Genomic DNA, 23,276 nt, shown 5'->3' with positions numbered 1-23,276 from the left:
TAGGACAGTCAGCCAATCAGAATCCTGAGAAAGGTCCAATAGAGTGCAGTTACAGGTAATGCCTGCAACCCGGGTTCAATCCTGACCTTGGGTGCTGTCTGTGTGAAGTTTGCATACTCTCCCCGTGACTACGTGGGTTTCGGCTGGGTGCTCTGGTTTCCTCCCACATCCCAAAGACATGTGGGTTGGTGGATTACTTAGCCACTGTAAATCGTCCCTAGTGTGTAGGTGAGTGGTAAAATCTGGGGGGAGTTGATGGGAATGCAGGGAGAATAAATGGAATTCATGTAGGATATGTAAATGTGTGGTTGACTTAGTGGACTTAGTGGGCCGAAGGGCCTGTTTCTGTGTAACTCTATGACTCTAAGAAGGAAAATTACAGCAAGTGCTTCTGCATCTGTTTCAGGATGCCCCAAAATACTTTTAAATAGCATGGACACTGTAGTTATGTAGAATGCATGGCTGCCAAATTTTGCACAGCAAGATCCCACAGACACCTGTGCAGTAATGAGCAGATAAGTTGTATCGATAACGTTAGATTGGAATAAGTACTAGCCAGGATGCTAGAAAGCAACTGGTGCACTCTTCTTCAAAACAGTGCACAGAGATCCTTCACAGCAGTCTGTGAGAACAGGCAGGGCCACAGTTTATTGACCTCCTTAGACCAATTCCTACCTCTTGTTGTCCCATCCCTTCCCATGTCCTCATCAAGTTCCCCTTGCCCATGGGACATGACTCCTGCTCCCTCAATCACACTCTCCCCAAGCAGCAGACCACTCAACAGGTGATAGTGTAAATGGGTCCATGTTCTTGGGAACAGCCCCTCCCTTTCAAATCTGTGTCCTTCCAAACTGTCACCCACCTCCTACCTTCCTGAGTCCTCCAAAGTGAACAAATTGGAGCTGCCCAAATCCATGGGTATCTTTGGGACCATTCCACATCTAAATCCCCCCCAGTCAAATATTTGACATTTGCCCGGCTTTGAGATAACTTTTATTAAAGCCCCAAGTGACTGGGATAATGTAAACCATCACTCCTTATCCTCATGAACTTGTCTGATGTTATTGCATACATCTGCCTCTGCCATTGTGCATACAATGACTCCTTCCTTACTTGCTCGACTCTTACCTTTCCAGTCCTGCCTAGTGACCTCCACTCCAGTGGCTTCTCCTTCTGTTCCCACACCATTGCCTCTGATATCCCCAGCATTTAATCATCATGTAAGATTCTTACCGGCTTCTCACTCACCTTCTGGACAGTAGTGGTGATAGAGGGGATGGAATTAAATGGGAAATTAGCGACATATGCAGGAAGGATACAACTGTAATCATGGGTGACTTCAAACTACATATAAATTAGTCGAATCAAACTAGCAATAAAGCAGTGGAGGAGGAATTTCAGGAGCATATATGTGATGGTTTTTTAGTCCAATACATTGAAGAACCATACAGGCCAGGCTATCTTAATTTTGCTGTTTATAATTAATAGTATTGCTGTGTGTGGTCCTTTGGGGAAGAGTGACCATTGCAGGATAGAATTCTTCATTAAGATGGAGAGTGAAGTGCTCAAAGAAACTACAAAGGTACAAGGCATGGGTTGCTTTTGATAGATTGAGGAACTTAACTAAATGGTGGACAGGCTGGATAATACTCAAAAAACATATATAGGAATTCAAAGAATTATTTCTTCCTGTCTGGCACAAAAATGTCAGGAAAGAGACATCAACTGTCGTTTACGAAGGAAATTAGAGATGGTATTCAGAGAGGCCGCTGACAAGCTCCCACAAAGAAGACTGGTCAAATGGTGAGATCCCATGGGATCTAGGGTGTGGCAAATTGGATCCAAAGTTGGCTTGGTAATAGGAGGCAGAGGGTAATGGTGGAGGGTTACTTTTGTGATTAGAAGCCTGTGACCAGTGGTGTACCACAGAGATCAGTGCTGGGACCCTTGCTGTTTCTTATATGCATTAATGACTTGGATGTGAATGTAGGAGGTATGATTAGAAAGTTCGCAATTAAACTAAAAATTGGTGTTGTTGATAGTGAGGAGCATGGTCAGGTGCAGAACAAGTTTGATCAGCTAATAAGTTGGCAGAGAAAAAGCAGGTGAATTTGATCCTGAGGTGCAAGGTGATGCATTTTGGGAGGTCAAATAAGGGTATGATATATACCATGAATGGTAGGGCCCCCAGGGAGTGTTGAGGAACAGACGGTGTACATCTATAGATCCCTAAAGGTGACAGCACAAGTAAATAAGGTGGGGAAGATGGCATGTAGGATACTTGCCTTCATTAGCCAGGGCATAGAATATAAGAATGTGGAGCTATTGGTACAACTTTATAAAACTTTGGTTAGGTCACAGCTGTGCAATTCTTGAAGGATGTGATTGCACTGGAGAGGGTGCAGAGGTGATTTACCAGGATGTTGCCTGGTAACATTTTAGTTACGAGGAGAGACTGGATAGACTGGGTTTGTTTACCTTGGAGCAGAAAAGGCTGAGGGACCTGATAGATTTATGCAAAATTATAAGGGAAGTGGATAGGGTAGAAAATAGGAAACTTTTCCCCATTACAAAGATGTCTAAAACTAGAGGGCAGAGGTTTAGGGAAAGGGGTAAAAGGTTTAGAAGGGATATGAGGAAGAACCGTTTGACCCAGAGGGTGGTTGGAATCTGGAATGCACTGCCTGAGGGGGTGGTGGAGACAGAGACTCTCGCAGCATTTAGGAAGCATCTGGATAGGCACTTCAATCACCAAAGCATAGAAGGCTACAGACCAAGTGCTTGTAAATGGGATGTGTAGATGGATAGCATGGACAAGGTGGGCCGAAGCGCCTGATTTTGTGCTCTTTGACTCTATGTATTAGATCCAAAGAGGGGGCATATAAAATTGCCGGAAAATGCAGCAGGCCTGAAGATTGGAAGCAGTTCAAAGTTCAGCAAAGAACAAAAGAGTCGGGGGGGGAAGATGGAGTCAGAGAGTAAACTTGCAGGGAACACAAAAATTAGCTCTAAAAGTTTCTATAAATATGTCAAGAAGAGAAGGTTAGAGAAAACAAATGTAGCCCCCCTACAGTCAGAAGCAGAGAAATCGTAATCTGGAAGAAAGAAATGACAGAACAATTGAACACAAAGTTTGTTCTTGTCTTCAGAAAGTGGGACACAAATAACTTCCTAGAAGTGTTCAGGAACCCAGGGTCCAGAGAGAGATGGAATTGAAGGAAATGAGTATTAGTAAAGAAATAGTGTTAGGGAAATTAATGGGGCTAAAGGCTGACAAATACCAATCACCAGAATGGCTTTGTGCGCCTCTGTATTATCACCCGTCTCCGCCTGCCTCACCTTGTCTGTGGTTAAAATCTGAGTGATGTTTTTGCCATCTTTAAGCTCGTTACACGTGCCCTCCTGGCTAGCTTCCCATTTTCCACCCAACATAAACTCATGCACCTTATCCTCAGGGTCTGATACATCCAGAACACACCCCTGTCTATATAAGCTACTGCTTTAACTGTGCCTGAGATAAAATAAGACACACATTCTTGTTTTTGAACGCCTCTGTTGCCTTTCCCCTCTCTGGCTCTATAAACTCTCACCCTCTAGCCCCCTAATCTTTCTGTACTGCTCCATTAATGGCCTCTTGATTATCTCCAGTTTTAATTGGTCCACCATTGGCAGCCATGCCTTCAGCTGCTTAAACCACATATAATTCTCTCCTTAAACATCTCCACCAAACTGTTCCTCTCACTAAAGCCTAAGTCTTTCATCAAACACTCATTTGAGTATTTCCTCATTTGACCCAATGTCAAAACTACTTTGTAATGTTCCTGTAAAATTCTGTAGGTATTTCACTGAATTAAAGGCAGCCTGTAAATACAAGTTATTCTGATATATGTAAGATCAAGTGATAAGATCAATCACTTGTGCTGTATTTGAGCTAAAGTATAAACCAGTATTAATATAAACAAAATATAAGGTTGACTAATACAAGGATATACCTAAACTACTAAGTAGAACAATTCCAAGCCTCAATATGGTGCTATAATGGAAAACTCTGGAGATGGCTGGTCATACAAAGTTCTTACAGACCTTGACAGGGTGGATGCAGGGAGGGTGTTTCCCCTGGCTGGGGTGTTTACAACCAAGGATTACTGTCTCAGAATAAATGGTCAGCCACTTGGGACTGAGATGAGGAGAAGTTCTTCACGCAGAGACTGGTGAACCTTAGGAATTCTCCACCACAGAGGGCTGCAGAGGCTCAGTCACTGAGTACATTCAAGGCAGAGGTGGATAGAAAGGATACGGGATTGGTGCAGAAAGGTAGCTCTGAGGCGGAAGATCAGCCAAGGGTGGAGCAGGAACGAGGGGCTGAATGTCCTCCTTCTGCTTCTTCTGTTCTTAGCTTCTGTTGTTCCTGAGATGAGCTGTGCAGGAAGAAGAGCACTTGTTTGTGTGGCTCATGAGGAATACTTGGCATTTGGTTCTCTTTTGGTCCGTTGACAGGAGAGTGTTGAGTGGACAACTGGGGCTGAGGGTTTTGTTGTCCCTTTTGTTGGAGACAGTTACTCCTTCAACCTCAGCTGGGCACTGGGACATATCCTGTCACAGCTAGCATAGCAATAGCATCTGCTCCTGGGCCAAATGTGCCACTGGGCCCTTGCTCACACATACAGAGTGTGTGATTCACCAGTGTACAAGCCAGCAGCCTCACACACAGCAAGTTCCATTGAAATGGAAGGTGGGATAATGCCCAGCTAATTTGTCTCACTGATATTGGCTGAGGGAATATTGGTCAGGACACCGAGGATAATCATCAGGTCATTCACCACCACCTGTCAGGACAGGCAGGCCCTCGTTCTTGTGTCTTTTGCGGAGGGCAGCACTCCCTCAGAGCCACAGTGCCTCAATAACAACTCATACCCTGATGGGGACTTCTCTCAGTGATCTCCCACTCAGAAGGTACTGCTGAAATATGGCACTTTTTAAATAACAGATTGTTCATTTATAATTTTGTAAAGTATACTTGTGATAATTCTACCTTGACACATTTGGTAATTGCAATGATCCCTGTGTTTGTATTTCTGCAGTAAAGCCAATCGTTATTGATGTGGACATCTACGTGAACAGTATTGGCCCCGTGTCGGTTATCCAGATGGTAAGTGGCACACAGGAAAGGGGTGTGGAGGTTGCGTGCTCAGGCATGTTCCTGCAATCAGTGTGGGTGACATGGTGCAGTGTCTGTCCTGCACAACAAAGGCTGGTGTCTGCACTGAACCAACCTGCACAACCCTTGTCACTATCTCAGTATAGCAACACAATGACCACTTTGCACTACAATGGATGATTTTTTTGTTCTGGTTGTGTTCTTTCCTGTATAATTTTGTATAACATGTTTATGTTTTTCAAGTGAATATTGTGTCTTTAATGCTATGTGCCTGTGATGTTGCTGCAAGTAAGTTTTTCATTGTAGCTGTGCATACATGTACTTGTGCATATGACAATAAACTTAACTTTAACTTTGAACTAACTCACACAGCAACCTCCAACCAAATGGGCAGTGTGATAATGAGCAGTTAATCTGTTTCACTGATGTTCATTAAGGGGTAAATATCGATCCAGACACCGAGAATTCTTCCATTTGTCCTTTAACATCCCCTTGTAAAAATAGACAGGGCTTGTCTGATGTCTCAAAGAAAGGACAGCACCTCCAACAGAGCAGCACTCCCTCAGTATTGAAGAGCCTCAATAACGGCTCAAGTCCTGATCAGTGTCCCAGCTCCCTCATGCCTCAGTAGCCAAAGCACAGCATTCTCAGCCAATGCCAACCAAATCTTCTCAGTGTATGCTGTTAAACTTTCACATCCACTGTTTAGGTTGAAGATGATTTTCTCCTGCCTGTTGATAACAGACAGTGACCACTGGCTACCTGAACTCTAACAAACACAAAGATCGGTTAATAAATACGACATTGTGGCAATCACCGAGTCATGGCTTTATGACGGATGTGATTGGGAACTGAATGTCCAGGGGTACACAGTGTATAGGAAGGATAGGCGGGTAGGCAGAGGGGGAGGTGTGGCCATGATGGTTAGTAGTGATATAAAATCGATAGAAAGGAAGGATATTGGGTCAGAGGAGGTGGAATCCTTGTGGGTGGAGCTAAGGAATAGCAAGGGTAAAAGGACAATAGTAGCAGTCATATATAGGCCCCCTAATAGCAGTCAGCAAGTGGACGATAAGTTGCAGTTTGAGATAGAAAAAGCATGCCAGAGTGACAATGTGAAGATAATTATGGGGAACTTTAACATGAAGATGGACTGGGAAATCCAGAATGGCGGTAGTACTCAGGAGAGGGAGTTTGTGGAATGTCTAAGGGACGTTTTTCTAGAGCAACTTGTTGAAGGGCCCACCAGGGGATCGGCTGTTTTGGATTGGCTGCTGTGTAATGAACCGGAGGTGATTAGGGAACTAAAGGTAAAGGAACCACTGGGAACCAGTGATCACAATATGATTGAGTTCAGTTTCAAGTTTGAGAAGGAGAAACTGATAACTGGTGTATTGATATTTCAGTGGAACAAAGGAAATTACGATGGTATGAGAGAGGAGTTGGCCCTAATTGATTGGAAGAGTAAGCTGGCTGGAGGGACGGCAGAGGAGAAATGGAAGGAATTTCTACAGGAAATAAGGAAATTGCAGGATAGATATATTCCAAGAAAAAAGGTTTTTAATGGAAAAAAGGCACAAATGTGGATAATGAGAGAGGTGAAGGCTAAAATAAAAGCAAAAGGGGTGGCGTACAAAGAAGCAAAAATTAGTGGGAAAACAGAAGACTGGGAAGCTTTTAAAAACCTGCAGAGAGAAACTAAGAAGGTCGTTAGGAAAGAAAAGATGAATTATGAAAGGAAGTTGGCGGATAACATTTGAAAGGATACTAAGAGTTTTTTTTAAATACATAAGGTGTAAAAGAGAGACACGGGTTGATATAGGACCAATTGATAACGGTGCAGGAGCTATTATAATGGACGATAGAGAGATGACAGAGGAATTGAATGAATATTTTGCATCGGTCTTCACCATGGAGGACATCAGCAATGTGCCGGTTGGTCAGGAGTCTCACGAAATGGAATTGAGTTCAGTTAAGATTACTAGGGAGAAGGTGCTAGTAAAACTAAATGGACTAAAGACTGATAAGTCTCCCGGACCGGATGAGGTGCATCCCCGGGTTCTGAAGGAGGTGGCTTTAGAGATAGCGGAGGCATTGGTGATTATTTTCCAGAAATTGATAGATTCCAGCCTGGTTCCGGAGGACTGGAGGGTCACAAATGTAGTTCCATTGTATAAGAAAGGTGGGAGGCAGCATAAAGGAAATTACAGACCTATTAGTCTGACGTCAGTGGTGGGAAAGTTATTGGAATCTATCCTCAAGGACGGGGTTATGGAATACCTAGAGGTGCAGGGCAGGATAGGTCCTAGCCAACATGGTTTTCTGAAGGGAAGATCCTGCCTGACCAACCTATTGGAGTTTTTTGAAGAAATCACAGGTAAGGTGAATGAGGGAGAGGCGGTAGATGTTGTGTATTTAGACTTTCAAAAGGCCTTTGATAAGGTGCCTCACAAGAGACTGATTAATAAAATGAGAGGTCATGGAATTACGGGTAGGATAACAGAATGGGTGGAGCATTGGCTGGTTGACAGGAAGCAAAGAGTGGAAATAAAAGGATCTCGTTCTGGTTGGTTACCGGTTACTAGTGGTGTGCTGCAGGGGTCGGTGTTGGGACCGCTCCTTTTTACCTTGTACATTAATGATTTGGATGATGGAATAAATGGTTTCGTGGCTAAGTTTGCGGATGACACGAAGATAGGGGGAGGAGTAGGGAGTATTGAAGAGATAGGAAGGTTGCAGAGGGACCTAGACAGTTTAGGAGAATGGGCAAGGAAATGGCAGATGAGATTCAATGTAGGGAAATGTGCAGTTGTACACTTTGGAAGCAGAAATAAGCGGGCAGATTATTATCTAGGAGGAGAGAAAATCCAAAGCACGGAAGTACAAAGGGACTTGGGGGTACTCGTGCAGGATACCTTAAAGGTTAACCACCAGGTTGGATCGGTGGTAAAGAAAGCGAATGCTATGTTGGCATTCATTTCAAGAGGTATAGTGTATAAAAGTAAGGAAGTGTTAATGAGGCTCTACGGGGCACTAGTGAGGCCTCATTTGGAATATTGTGCGCCGTTTTGGGCCCCACATCTTAGGAAGGATGTGCTGACGTTGGAGAGGGTTCAGAGGAGATTTATGAGGATGATTCCAGAAATGAAAGGGCTTACGTATGAGGAGCGTTTGTCAGCTCTTGGACTGTACTCGCTGGAGTACAGAAGAATGAGAGGGAACCTCATAGCGACATTTAAAATATTGATAGGAAAGGACAGAGTAAATGTGGCTAGGCTGTTTCCCGTGGTGGGTGAGTCCAGGACCAGAGGGCACAATCTTAGAATTAGAGGGTACAGTTTCAAAACAGAGATGAGGAAAAATTTCTTTAGCCAGAGAGTGGTGAATTTGTGGAACTCCTTGCCACGTACAGCTGTGGAAGCCAGATCAGTGGGGGCGTTCAAGGAGGAGATAGATAGATATCTAAATAGTCAGGATATCAAGGGATATGGGGATAAGGCTGGTAATTGGGATTAGAATAGTTTTTTTTTTCTTCTTCTTCTTCCCCTATTCCCCATTTCTCACTTCTATTTCCCTTTCCTTGGAGCAGACTCGACGGGCCGAATGGCCTGCTTCTGCTCCCTTGTCTTGTGATCTTGTGATCTTGTGATCGGTTGTCTGCCTCCAATACTAATAAAATTGAAGAATCTAGAAAGAAATAGACCAGCAGAAAACATGGGGACAGAACAAGGTGGACACGAAAAGAGAAATAAAAAGGAAATAAAAGTTGATTAAGGGAGACAGATAGAAGAGGTAGAAAGGATATTTTTTAAAGGTTGATGTGTTTAAAATCTCTCCAGAATGTTTTCCACCTGCAGGGATTAGGTTGGACAGTCAGATTTGTCTGTTCTGCAGTCCAGAGAGGCTGGGCAGTGTGGATCACCAAACTCCCTGCTGCTACAGTGAGAGTTTGGTGATTAAGTTGCAACTCAAACTTTCTGTGTGAATATAACTGGAGCTCAGTCTGCAATTTCACCCACCGTTCAACTTATTGGTTAGCTCGGTGGCAAGATGTTGTCAGCATAAGGTGCCAACTGTCCCAGCCTGTGATAACTCACAGCTTGAGACACCTCTCTTCTCACCACAAGTTGTTCAAAGATTCACAACATGGCACCATGTTTTCATCTAAAGCCCTACTTCTGAACCAACTGGGCAGTAAAGAAGGTTTGCTTGGATGAATCATTTGCACAGTATTTAATTAGCGATAACTGAGCAGATTACAATCCACCTGGGTAGCAGGTCCCTAACACAATTCAGTTTGTTTGTGTGAACACTTATTTACCATGCACAACCGCTGACATATCACAACTGTGTCTGAAGCTATGGAACTCCTATATCAGGAAGTCATTTAATAAAGGCAAGCTTACAACTTGGAAGATAATTACAGAACATACTGGAAACATTCAGCAGATCAGGCAGCATCTGTGGAGAGATGCTAACATCTAACATCTCAACAGAACTCAAAATTTTGAGATGGATTCGAAATTGGCTGTGTGGGAGAAGACAGAGAGTGGTAGTGGATGATTGTTTCTCAGACTGGAGGCCTGTGACTAGTGGTGTGCCTCAGAGATCTGTGCTGGGACCATTGTTGTTTGTTGTCTATATCAATGATCTAGAAGATAATGTGGTAAATTGGATCAGCAAGTTTGCTGATGACACTAAGATTGGAGGCGTAGTGGACAGCGAGGAAGGCTTTCAAAGCTTGCAGAGGGATCTGGACCAACTGGAAGAACGGGCCAGAAAATGGCAGATGGAATTTAATGCAGATAAGTGTGAGGTGTTGCACTTTGGAAGGACAAATCAAGGTAGGACATACACAGTAAATGGTAGGGCACTGAGGAGTGCGGAGGAACAAAGGGATCTGGGAGTTCAGATACATAATTCCCTGAAAGTGGCGTCACAGGTAGACAGGGTTGTAAAGAAGGCTTTTGGCATCCTGGCATTCATAAATCAAAGTATTAAGTATAGGAGTTGGGATGTTATGGTGAGTTTGTATAAGACATTGGTGAGGCCAAATTTGGAGTATTTTGTGCAGTTCTAGTCACCTAACTATAGGGGGGATATCAGTAAGATTGAAAGAGTGCGGAGAAGATTTATTAGAATGTTGCTGAGTCTTCAGGAGTTGAGTTACAGGGAAAGATTGAACAGGTTAGGACTTTATTCCTTGGAGTGTAGAAGAATGAGGGGAGATTTGATAGAGGTTTACAAAATTATGAGGGGTATAGACAGAGTAAATGCGAGTAGGCTCTTTCCACCTAGATTAGGAGAGATAAGTACAAGAGGACATGGCTTTAGGCTGAAAGGGGAAAGGTTTAGGGGGAACATTAGGGGGAACTTCTTCACTCAGAGAGTGGTGGAAGTGTGGAACGGGCTGCCATCTGACGTGGTAAATGCAGGCTCACTCTTAAGTTTTAAGAATAAATTGGATAGATAAATGGACGGGAGAGGTCTGGAGGGTTATGGGCTAGGTGCAGGTCAATGGGTATTGGTCTTGGTTTTGGTTTATTATTGTCACTTGTACCGAGGTACAGTGAAAAGCTTGTCTTACAAACCAATCATACAGGTTAATTCATTACACAGTGCAGTTACATTGAGTTAGTACAGAGTGCATTGATGTAGTACAGGTAAAAACAATAACAGTATAGAGTAAAGTGTCACAGCTACAGAGAAAGTGCAGTGCAATAAGGTGCAAGGTCACAACAAGGTAGATCGTGAGGTCATAGTCCATCTCATTGTATAAGGGAACCGTTCAATAGTCTTATCACAGTGGGGTAGAAGCTGTCCTTGAGTCTGGTGGTACGTGCCCTCAGGCTCCTGTATCTTCTACCCGATGGAAGAGGAGAGAAGAGAGAATGTCCCAGGTGGGTGGGGACTAGAGGAATAAAGCTTCAGCACAGACTAGAAGGGCCGAATGGCCTGTTTTCTGTGCTGTAGTGTTCTATGGTTCTATGGTTCTAACTGACAAAGGGTCTTTGACCTGAAAAATTAACTCTGTTTCTTTCTCCACAGTTGCTGCATGACCTACTGAGTGTTTCCAGCATTTTACGTTTTAATTGGAGAATTCAATACTGAGTCCTGCAGGCTACAACATGTCCAGATGGAAGATGAGCTGCTGTTCCCCAAGCTAGCACTGGGGTTCATTGTAACCGATAGGTAAAAGTGGGAGTGGGACGAAGAATTAAAGTGGCAGGAAATGGGAAGCTCAGGGTCACTCCTGTGGAATGAACGCAGGTGCTCCACAAAACTATCACCCAATCTGCGTTTGGTTTCTCCACTGTAGAGTAGACCACATTAGAAACACCAAATTCATTACACTAGATTGGAAGAATATTGTTTTAGTAAGTTGGTTGAGAGGCAGTGGTAGAAAGGATATTTTTTAAAGGTTGACTTGTTTAAAATCTCTCCAGAATATTTCCCCCTGCAGGGATTAGTTTGGACAGTTAGATTTGTCTGTTCTGCAGTCCAGAGAGGCTAGGCATGTTAAACATTGTCCAGGACTCTGGAACAAAAAACATACTGCTGGGGGAGCTCAGTGGGTCGGGCAACATCTGTGGAGGGAAATGGACAGTTGATGCTTCAAGTCAAGACCCTTCATCTGGACCAGATGCTGCCTGACCCACTGAGTTCCTTCAGCAGTTTGCTTTTTGCTGTTGAGATGCAAGGTTTCAACCCGAACCGTCGACTGCCCACTTCCCTCCACAGATGCTGCCTGACCCACTGGGTTCCTCCAGCAGTTTGTTTTTTGCTCCAGATTCCGGCATCTGCAGTCTCTTGGGTCTCCATTGTCCAGGGCTCTGCCATCCTTGGAGGGAGCTACTTTCACCTGGGTGTTCAGTTTAGTACCTCTAAAGAGGCAGCATCCGTGACCAAGCAGCACTCCCTCAGTACTTCACTGGAGTGTCGGCTTAGGTGGTGCAGCTGGACCGCTACTTGGTTCTGGGTGCTTCTGCCATGGTAAAGTGAATGTACACCAGCTGACCCATGGCTTGTTGGGATCTTGCTGAATGAGACACTCTCTCTGCAACACTTCCAGTGTCAGTGTGAGGCATCCCCAGAACTCAGGGCCCAGAATTCACTTTTTATTACAGGGGCGATGGCCCACAGATGAAGAATCTGCCATGTGCTCTTATCAAGAAGTTGAGCTGGTTTCCCCAGCTGACAGGAGATTTTTTTGCTGCTTATTTCTGTGAATTAAATTGCTGACTTGAAACTTGTGAAAAACTTGCTGAAGAAGCTTATGCCTCTTTCTGTTAACTTCAGCAAATCCCCGCACAGATTCACTCATTTGCTTCTCCTTATCTCAGCTATTCAGTCTCATTCTCCCCTCCCTGCACAACAAGGTTGGAGCCTGTGGATGCATCTGTCTCTTCCATTGCCTCTCAACTGATGACGGCTGATGTGGTGCTCAGTACATCCCAGTCCACAGATAAAAGAGAAACGCTGTAAGCCTACAATATACTATGGCCCAGAAGGTACGCAGGCAAATATTGGATTGTCTGCCTGTGGTGTACATGACAGGTTACTTTCCCTAAGATGCATCAGTGATTAGTAGAGCTTTTACCTTGGTCCGAGTGCTTGATGGTCCAGAGTCATATGTCATAGAATCAAGCAGAGCAGAAACAGGCCCTTCAGCCTGTCAAGTCCATGCCGACCATCAAACACACATATACACTAATCCAACATTAATCCCATTTTATTCTCCTCGCATTCCCATCCACTCCCCACAGACTCTACCACACATCCACGCACTGGGAGCAATTAACCCACCAACCCGCTCATCTTTGGGATGTGGGAGGAAACTGGAGCACCCGGGGGAAACCCACACGGTTACAGGCAGAACATGTAACCTCCACATAGGCAACATTGGAGGTCAGGATTGAACCCAGTTTGCTAGCGCTGTGAGCCAGCGGCTCCACCAGCTGTGCCACTGTGCTTCTCTATCAAGCCTGTTGGTTACTTTCCGTTATTTTAAAACTGATAGCAATTTCTAAAGATCCCATGGGGGTATTTGAGTCATAGAGTAGTGCAGCCCAGAAACAGGCCCTTCGGCACACCACGTCCATGCTGAACCTTTTGCCCATCTACTATTTCAGGGATCTATGGACTTGAAGCCCAAGATCCCTCTGTTCATCAGCATTCTTTAGCGCCCTACCATGTACCGATCCTCATGTCAGCAAAGTTGCCTTTTCACTCGGACACACAGTTGCTGTCTATTTGGCACTTTTGGTGGACAGGCCTGAAACATTTGGAGTAGGAAGATCCCAGGCTCCTCGATAAAAGGATAAACTGAAGGGCAAGCCTTTTTTCCTCCAAAGTTTTCTGTTACCATGCTGTTCCAAGTAGCATTACTGCATCTGAAACGGTCAAGGACAGGGATGGTTATGTTGTTCCATCCCAACTCCTGGCATTTCTCAACAACACACGTCAATGGTCTCACTGGAACCTGGTTTGATATTTCCCTAGTTCCTTATTCTTTAAGGCTGGACATCTGTTTATTCCATGGCAACCTTTCAGTTTTCAAGTGATCTACCAATCACAGACCAAATGGCTAGCTGGTAGCTCAGTGCAAATAACAAATAACACTGCGGATGTTGGAATCAGAAACAAAACCATAAACACTGGAGGAACTCAGCCAGTCGAGCAGTATCTGTCCAAAGAAAAACCAGTCAATGTTTCCGGTCCATGGACCCTGGGGCAGAGAGGGAGGTGGGGGTGGGGGGGAGACAGTTTTAAAAGCAGAGCTGGGGAAGGAGTGAGGTGTGAGAGAAAAGACTAGATGGAGATTGGCTCGGGCAGATCAGATTATAAGGAGCATGAGTGCTGATTGGTTGCTTGTCCACTCCGCTCACTTATTTATCCAAATACACTTTCTGCCACTTCTGCTTGATTGGTTAATGGTATAACTCTAATGTGCAGCCATAATAGTACTCTGGGACATCCACAATTGTCACCAACAATCCCTTCCAAACAGAGGTTGATTAATTCTGCTTAGCAATGCCAAAATCTGGACTGGGTCTGCAGTCATATTGAGAATCAAATGCTCACAGAAAATAGGACAGAAGGTGTGATCTAATTCTGAATGTGGTTTCAAATTTGGGGACTTAAAAGCCTAAAGGTTATGAGATGGGAAGCAGGTTATTTGAAATCTTGGGAAGATAATGAATTGGAGCAAAAAAGCATTGCAGGAGGAGGAGGAATGTGCAGCATGGAGTGTTTGAAACACAAGGACAAGACAGGAATGATCTGTGAGGGAGATAGTGCAGCCACAGATAGGAAAATAATGACCCAATGAATAGCAACACTGGAGAAAAATTACAATTGGACATGATTGCTAAAAAAAGATTAGGACAGTTAATCCTCTGTGGACAGCTGATGTGTGTGATATTCAACCTCTTGATGGAGGAAGCCAAACAGCTCTAATCTATTATGATGTGTGAACAGTTAAAAGTATGTGGAGCATAATGATTAAGGTTTTGAAAAGATTAGTTTCTGTAAAAGTCACCACTATTTATTGGTGCTATTGTTCATTTCCAACCGGACATTGCTTCGAAGCAGCTGATACTATGGAGATACTGGTTGACTGCTCTACAAAATGACTTGGGATGTAATAAAACAGATTGCGTTCTCAATTCTGACAGTTGTCAGTGACCGATAACCAGACCAGTATCTAAATGAGTCTGGTAAGTACCCTGCATACAAATGAGAAAAGTGCTGAGCTCGATTCTGCACCAAAAAACAAACTGCTGGAGGAACTCAGGAGGTCGAGCAGCATTTGTGAAGGGAAAGGAATTGTTGACCTTTTGGGTCAAGGCATCAGCCCTAATGCAGGGTCTCCACCCAAAAAAATCAGCAATTCCTCTCCCCATAGATGCTGCTTAACCCACTGAGTTCCTCCAGCATTTAGTTTGTTGCTGCAGATTCCAGCATCTGCAACCTCTTGTGCCTCAAGCCTGATTCTGCTCCTTACACTTGGCAGATCACCAGTGGTGCAGAAGTGGGTCTCAGTCATCCTGATCTAGGGAGCTGAAAGGTTGAGCAAGGGTAGCTCATAGACATGTTGGCAGTGGTGGTGCTGGGATGGTGCGAGTGTTAGACAATTCTTCACTCAAGGGCTTCCTCTTTGCCAAGTACCACCACCACCACAAGCAATGAACATCTTTGACGCAGGGACTGAGGAGAATTAAAATTAGGCTCCCCAGTTAGAGTCCACTCAAGTGACCAAAGTCACTTTTAAATGAGTGAGAGCTAAGTAAATTTGAAGAAATTAAGAATAACGTCATAAATCAAAGGACATGGAATGTTTGGAAAATTGCACCAGCTGAGATAGCAAAAGCAAATACTCAGCAGGTCAGGCAGCGTCTAAGTTAGCAATTCACATCAGTGGCCTTTCATCAGAACAGAGGTCTGCTTTTAGATCTCTTCAAGATGAAGTTGGGTTTGAGAATGAAGGGTGGCAGAAGGGTTTGAAATGGAACTGTCGGATACTAGAGGGCCATAGGGCCGTCTCCCTTCATCTTCAGAGGGTGCCCTGGAGTCTTTTAAATTGACATGAGATGGTTGAGGGGCTTCTGTTTAACCTCATGAGCGAAAGATAGCACATCAACAGGTTCAGCCTGAAGCTTGTGTTCAAAACTCAAGAACATCTAACAAGGCATGAGCCACTGTCAACAACAAAGCAAAAATTGCTCCAGGTTACACTGCTGCTGTAGTTAAACACTCCAAGGTTTACACATGGAGGTGTCTTACACTAAGCAATGAAAGTATCAAGCTGGATGTAACTAGTGACCAAAAGCTTGCTCATGGCAGTAGATTTTAAGGAGCTCTTGAAGGCAGCATTGGGAGATTTAGGGAGGGAATTCCAGAGCTTTGGGACTGGGTTTTTGAATATAGAATGAGGAGAACTGGGAATGTGTAACAGACCAGAAGTGGAGGGATGCAGAATCTCACTGTGACTGTTGAGGTGGGGACAGATCTCACGGTGATTGTGGAGGTGGGGAGAGATCTCACGGTGATCGTGGAGGTGGGGAGAGATCTCACGGTGATTATGATGATAGGAAAAGGACAGGTAGGGCCAGGGATTTGAACATCAGAACTAAGTTCCTTCAATCCAAGCATGGGCAGAGCGGGAGCTAGTGAAGGTTGGCAGCAGAGAGCCATGATCGAAGATGTCTCAGTGGGGATTAGGGAAAAGCGCCAACAGAGAGTCCTAGAGTCCTACAGCAGAGAAACGGGCCTTTCAGCCCATCATGTCCATGCTGACCTAACTTCCCATCTACACTAATTCCATTTGCCTGCATCCTTCTATGCCTTCAAGTCTCTATCTAAATGCCTCAGTCTTAGTGATTGTATCTGATTTCACCACCTCCACTGGCAGCACATTCCAGATATTAACCACTCTCTGTGTAAAAAAACATTCCCCTCATATCCTCTCTAAAACTGTTCCTTCTCACCCTAAAACCATGTCCTACTCATCCTCTTGTTTTTGGTACCCCTACCATGGAAACAGACTCTGACTATGTACCCTATCTATGCCTTATGTAATTTTATATACCTCAGCATGTGGCATGCCAACATTCTTCAAAATAAGTGATAACAATGGTGTCATAAAACCACTACACAGCTTCACTCAGAGAGTTAGGCCCCATGTCGGTTATCCAGATGGTAAGTAGCACACAGGAAAAGGGTGTGGAGGTTGCATGTGGACTGTGTTTGACAGAAAGATTTAAGGGATTAGGGTGTACATGAGCGGAAGGTCAGGCAACTCAAAGGTTATGCTTTAGTGGTCAGTAGTGGGAGAGTTTGGGTTCTAATGTCACAGTTAGGGGGCATTAGTGGAGATCTCAGTGGAAGGACTATCATTCTTGGGGGATGGTCAAATTCTGAAGTTACAATTTAGTCTGAGATTTGAGCCCACTGTCATGAGCTCACATTTCTTATCTTCTGATAGAGAGATTGTTAACACACCAGTAATCAACAATCTTGCCTGCAAGGAAAGCTTAGAGAAGGAGTGGGTGCTAATTGTTGAAAAGTATCTGCGTCAGACTGCAGTATTAGAGTTTTCTTAGGGCAACACAGTGCTGCTGCTGGTAGAACTGCTGCCTCACAGCACCAGAGACCTGGTTCAATCCTGATCTCAGGTGCTGTCTGTGTGGAGTTTGCACATTCTCCCTGTGACTATATAAGTTTCCCCCAGGTGGTCCAGTTTCCTCCTGCATCCCAAGGTGTGGGTTGGTTAGTTAATTGGCTGCTGTAAATTGCCCCCAGTGTGTAGATGAGTGGTAGAATCTGGCAGAGTTGATGGGAATGTGGGGTTAATGTAGGATTAGTGTAAATGGGTGGTTGATGGTTGGTGCAAACTTGGTGGGGCAAAGGGTCTGTTTCTGTGCTCTATTGCTTTATGACTGTGTAACTATGATGGGGCCACAAACATGAGAAGTCATTGAAGATTTGACATATTCAAGAGAGCGGTCCTCTGATGAACTGACTAGTGGTAGAAGCACCATGTCCCATTGTAACAGAGGGATGAGAAGAGAGGTCCAATGAGACAATGTGGTAACCAGAAGGCTAACAAAAACTGGGACACAACCATGAATAAATGTCACCAGTGGCCAAATTTCAATCTCCAATCAAGTATCATTAATGGTTTCCCCCACCTCACATCCCCCGACCCTCCCTGGATTTGTTCTTCGTCCCCCTCCTCATCTCCACTCCAAATTCTCTTCTTCCTTGCCCCCACCTTGGTATTTCCCTGCTCTGTGCCCTCCCTCTCTTCACCCCAGACCCTCCCACCTTATTTTACCAACGTGGTCTCAGCACATGACCTCCCACCTCAGACTGCCCCATGAACAAACAATCCTTCCTCCCATTTACAGAAACAAACAGAAACATTCAAAGGAAATGAAAGGACACACTTCTTCCAAAGCCTGGGATTGTTCTCAACAGGTTGGCTTATTGCAGTAACTTTCAATTCCCAGGACTGCAAGTCATTCCTGGAATGTTGTCAGCCCAACCCCATGCCCCCCTCCGAGATGCAGAGGTTTGCCGTGTGTGTATTGCAGAGTCAGAGAGAGGTACAGCACAGAGACAGGCCCCTCAGAGTCCCTGCCAACCATCAACCATCCATTTACACTAATCCCATTCCATTCTCTCCACATTCTCATTAACTACCCCCAGATTCTACCCCTCACCCATACACTGGGGGCAATTTACAGCAGCCAATTAACCCACCAACCCACACATCTTTGGGATGTGAGAGGAAATCGGAACAGGCATCTCATTACTGCTATTGTGCAGGGAGGCACAGAGGTTGCAGAAAGGGATGTCAACTCTGAAGGTAATATCAGGTGTTTTCAATTCAGCAATGCATTTTGGAGCTTGTCACTTCATATTGGTTAAGGTCCATTTGCTGCTAGGTGATGTTTAATACTTAAAGTCAGTTTCACAGTGTACCAGTGGAACATTTTGATTGACATCCAGTCCACCTAGCTGAAAGGTCAGTGGCAATGGATTATTAGGCCCCATTCATTATTAATATTGAAGTCCAGCATTCAACATCTCATTTTCCTGAAGCTAGATAAAACATGAAGTTCTTACAATGGCAGAGTCGTGTTAAATTGCCTCTGAGTGATTAACCGTGGCAGGAGAGAGGTAACGGATCATTCGGAAATGATTTGCACGAATTTCATTTCAATCAACCAAAGTTGCAAAGCTGCTATGTTCCCCATTGGATTTGGCACTACCGTGAATTTTTAAACAGGAGTCCTCTAATCCTAAAACAAAGCCTATGTAGAATTCACGCCATGGAGACAATCTGTTCATCCAAGCAGGTCCACACCAATGCTATTTCAATTCTGCTTCCCATTCCCACACTGTCCTGTCCATCCTCGGTGTTCTCCATTGCCAGGGTGAGGCCAAACACAAACTAAAGGAACGACACCTCATATTCCGCCTGGGTAGTGTACAACCCAATGGTAAGAATATTGAGTTCACCAATTTTAGATAACCTTCCCTTCCAGTGGGTTTTCCCCCTTTCCCTCTCCCCCTCTCTCTCCTACTGATCCTCCTCTGGTCCTCCCATTCTTGTCCCCTTCCCACCCTCCCAGCCCCCATCACCCATCTTTGACCCCCTCACCCTCATGTTCCATCCACCCTCTACACACATAGTTCACCCACAGGCTCTGCATCTCCCCCTCCCCTGTCGGGTTCTGGTTCCATCGGCCATTTGTCTCTCACCTAATTGTTCCTATTTTACTTATCAGATTGCAAGACTGGCAGCCCTTTGTCTACCTGCTGATCTCCCTCCAGCAGCTGTCTCCAACCTTCACACTCCCTTCCCCCACCTCGCTCCATCTGCCTCTCATTTTTTTTTCTCTTTGTCTGCCTCCATCTATCATTCACCTGCCACCGTCTCCAACTACAACCCTCACCTCCCCTACCTGGCACAACCTGCCTGTTGACTTTCACCTCTTCTCAGTCCACCACTCCTGTCTCACCACTCCTCACCTCCTCTTTATACTGGCCCTCTCGCCTCTCCATTATCAGTCCTTATGCAAGGTTTCGACCTGAAAGGTCGACAATTCCTTTCCCCTCACAGATGCTGCTCGACCCGCTGAGTTCCTCCAGCAGATTGTTTATTGCTCCAGCTTCCAGCATCTGCAGTCTCTTGTGTCTCCACACCTATGTTGTTACTCCAACCCTCTTCATCTGAGTCTGACAGCCTGACCTTCTCTCGTTCCCCCCAACACAGCTCTAGTCTCCAATTCAGAGTGACGGAATGAAGCTATGACTGGGGGTGAAGGAGTGAGGCTGCAGACCAGATGGGTGCAGAGACCATTGCCCTTGAGTGGGGACTGGTTCTGATCCATTCCATACTCTGGTTGCTTCTGGGTTGCCCTCAATCCCTTATTGATTAATAGCCAGATTTTTATTCCACTGACCTTTTGTTTTACTTCCCACCATTACCCCACCCACCTTCTCTCTGAATAACAAAGCAAACTTCAAACTAGTTCAAAGGGTGTGTGTGGGACTGAAAAAAATTATTTTCTTCATGGGACTTCTCCCATCAACATTTAGGAAAGGACTCTTCTGATGGTAAGGTTCCGTTAGCCCGTTGCTTATAAACCCCCCTCCCTGTATTATCACCGGTATGGTCCCAAATTGGTCAAAATCCATGACCCAGGTCATGGCTGAAGTTGCAGTGTTGCAGAGTGGGAGAGGAAGATCAGGAACAGGCACAAGATGAATCTGGGCTTTCCAAAGACCGGAACTGACAAAGATGGAAGAGGAGGGTGTCAAAATTAGCCACTCTCACCCTTGGGGGTTAGAAGGTCAAGGTAGGAACAGGCACATCAGCTGGTTTATAGCAGCAGCAGGTAGTGAAATGTCCATGCAGAGAGGCAGGACACATTAGGAAGACTTTTAAATCAGCCTCCCATGATAAAATTGGGCTGCAAGTATACAGCTCACTCAGAGTGCAGAGTTCGCCAAAAGTCAGGAGATTCAGCAGAGAGAGGCGGGAACAGCAGTGCATCTATATCTTGATGTGTGATATACCCAGGTGTCTTTCCTGCAACTAGTCCAGCGTGCAAGCTTTTCTGTGTTTTGCAGCTGTATAAAACTTTGGTTGGGCCACATTTGGAGTGTTGTATGCAGTTCTGGTTGCCACTCTATAGGAAGAACGTTGAGGCTTTGGAGAGGGTGCAGAAGATGTTCACCAGGATGTTGCCTGAGGTTGGATAAGCTTGGGTTGTTTTCTCTGGAGCAGTAGAGGCTGACTGGAGACCTGATAGAGGTTTATACAATTATGAGAGGCATAGACAGGATTGATATTCAGAGTCTTAACCCAGGGTAGAAATGCCAAATACTAGAGGATATAGCTTTAAGGTGGGAGGGAGAAAGTTTAAAGGAGATGAACAGGTACACAGAGAGTGGTATGTGCCTGGAACATGCTGCCAGGGGTGGTGGTGGAAGCAGACATGGCAGTAGCTTTAAAGGGGCATTTAGACAGGCACATGAATATGTAGGGAATGGAGGGGTATGGATCATGTGCAGGCAGATGGGATTAGTTTCATTTGGCATCATCAATACTCCTAAGGGTCCTTCCATTTACTGTATACTTTCCCCTTACATTTGACCTCCCAAACTGCAACACCTCACACTTACATTTGTGTTGGGTGACTGTGATGCTAATCTAACTAATCCCATCTGCACATGGTCTGTAGCCCTCTGTTCCCTGCCTGTTCATATGTCTAAGTGCCTCTTAAACATCGCTTCTACCACCTCACTTGTGTGCTCCAGGTACCTACCACTCTGTGTAAAAAACTTTGCCTCATAATTATCCTTTAAGCTTTCCCCCTCTCACCTTAAAGCTACGCCTCTTAATACAGGTTGGCAAGGCATGATGGGCTGAAGGGCCTGTTCCTGAGCTGTATTATTCTAGTTCTATGTTCTAACAGGGAATATTCACAATGCTTAAGAAGTTCCAAGCGGTTTTTCAGTGCCATGGAATGAGCAACATCAACACTGCTTGGACCTCATCCTCAACTGTGTGGAGTTCTCCAATTTTTACCATACCCAGGGGAAACTGGATCCAAAATTATCTTGGCAATAGGAAAGTGATGGTAGAGGGTTGCTTTGCAATTGGATGCCTGTGACTAGTGGTGTCTCACAAGGATCAGAGCTGGGACCCTCGTTATTTGTAACATACATGAATGACTTGGATGTAGGAGGCATGATCAGTAAGTTTGTGGACAACATGAAGATTTGTGGAATTGTTGATAGTGTGGAGGGTAGTCATAGGCTGCAGGGTGATATCAATGTGTTGGTGAAATGGGCTGAGGAATGGCAGGTGGAGTTTAATCCTGATAAATGTGAGGTGTCGTGTTTTGGGAGAACTAATGAGGCTAGGACATACACCGTGAACAGTAAGGTCTTGGGGAGTACTGAGGAACAGACAGACTTTGGAGTACAAGACCAAAGATCCTTGAAGGTGGCAGCACAGGCAGATAACATGGTTAGGAAGCCTTATGGGACACTGGGCTTCATTAATCAGAGCAGTGAATATAAGAGCAGGGAGGTTATGCTCCCAATTTATAAAACATTGGTCAGACATCAACTGGAGCACTTCTGGTCACTACATGATAAGAAGGAAGTGATAGGACTGGAGAAGGTGCAGAGGAGATTCACCAGGATGTTGCCTGGGATGGAGCTGTTCAGTTATGAGGAGAGACCAGAGAGGCCAAGTCTGCTCTCCCTGGAGCAGAGGAGGTTAAGAGGTGACATGATTGAGGTATAGCTGCAGCTCTTTGTGTACCTGCACTGCACTGTCTCTGTAACTGCAACACCATTTTCTGCATCCTGTTTTCTTTTTACTACAATGTAATCTGACTGGATGGCTTGCAAAATGAAAGCCTTTCACCGTATCTTGGTACATGTAACAATAATAAACCAGTACCAATATGTAAAATCATGAGGAGTATAGATATAGTAGACTGCAGGAAACTTTTCCCCATATCAAAGGTTGATAAAACTAGAGGCCATAGATTTAAGGTAAGGGGAAAGAGATTTAGAAAGGATCTGAGGGGGACCTTCTTTACCCAGAGAGTAGTGAGTACCTGGAATACGCTACCTGAGAGAGTGCTAGAAGCAGAGTCACAGACAGAATTTAAGAAGTGTTTAGATTAGGATTCGACTCACTTAGGCGTCGAGAGCCACAGCCAAGTGCTGGAAGATGGGATTAATACAGATGGGTGCCTACTGATTGGCGTGGACATGGTGGACCAAACATAGACCAAAGAGCTGAATTCCAGAGGTGATAGTGCCTGCCCTTGACATCAAGGCAGCCTTTGACTGAGTATGGCATCAAAGAGCCCTGGTAAAACTGAAGTCATTGGGCATCACAGGGAAAGTAGTCTGATGGCTGGTGTCATACCTTGTAGAACAGACGATGGTTGTATTTACCAAAGGTCACAGCCCAGCCCCAGGACATCACTGCAGGAGTTTGTCAGGGCAGTATAGTAGAAATTTAACTGGACGTCATTGCAATGACTACAGAGCAGGTCAGATGCTGGCTCACTCAGCT

General features: G+C 44.9%; 1 protein-coding gene across 1 annotated transcript in view; it reads left to right on the top strand.

Moving 5' to 3' along the window:
- LOC127573791 (gamma-aminobutyric acid receptor subunit gamma-4-like) overlaps positions 1-23,276 on the top strand; it is a 107,012-nt gene that overhangs the window by 34,711 nt on the left and 49,025 nt on the right. The window contains exon 5 of the mRNA XM_052022296.1: positions 5,082-5,149. Within this exon, the coding sequence (XP_051878256.1) occupies positions 5,082-5,149 (68 nt within the window). The remainder of the gene's footprint in view (positions 1-5,081; positions 5,150-23,276) is intronic.

Source organism: Pristis pectinata, chromosome 8, assembly GCF_009764475.1.
Source record: "Pristis pectinata isolate sPriPec2 chromosome 8, sPriPec2.1.pri, whole genome shotgun sequence".
NCBI classification, from domain to species: Eukaryota; Metazoa; Chordata; class Chondrichthyes; order Rhinopristiformes; family Pristidae; genus Pristis; species Pristis pectinata.
The sequence above is the reverse complement of the archived record's forward strand: the minus strand, read 5'-3'. Positions and strand labels throughout refer to the sequence as shown.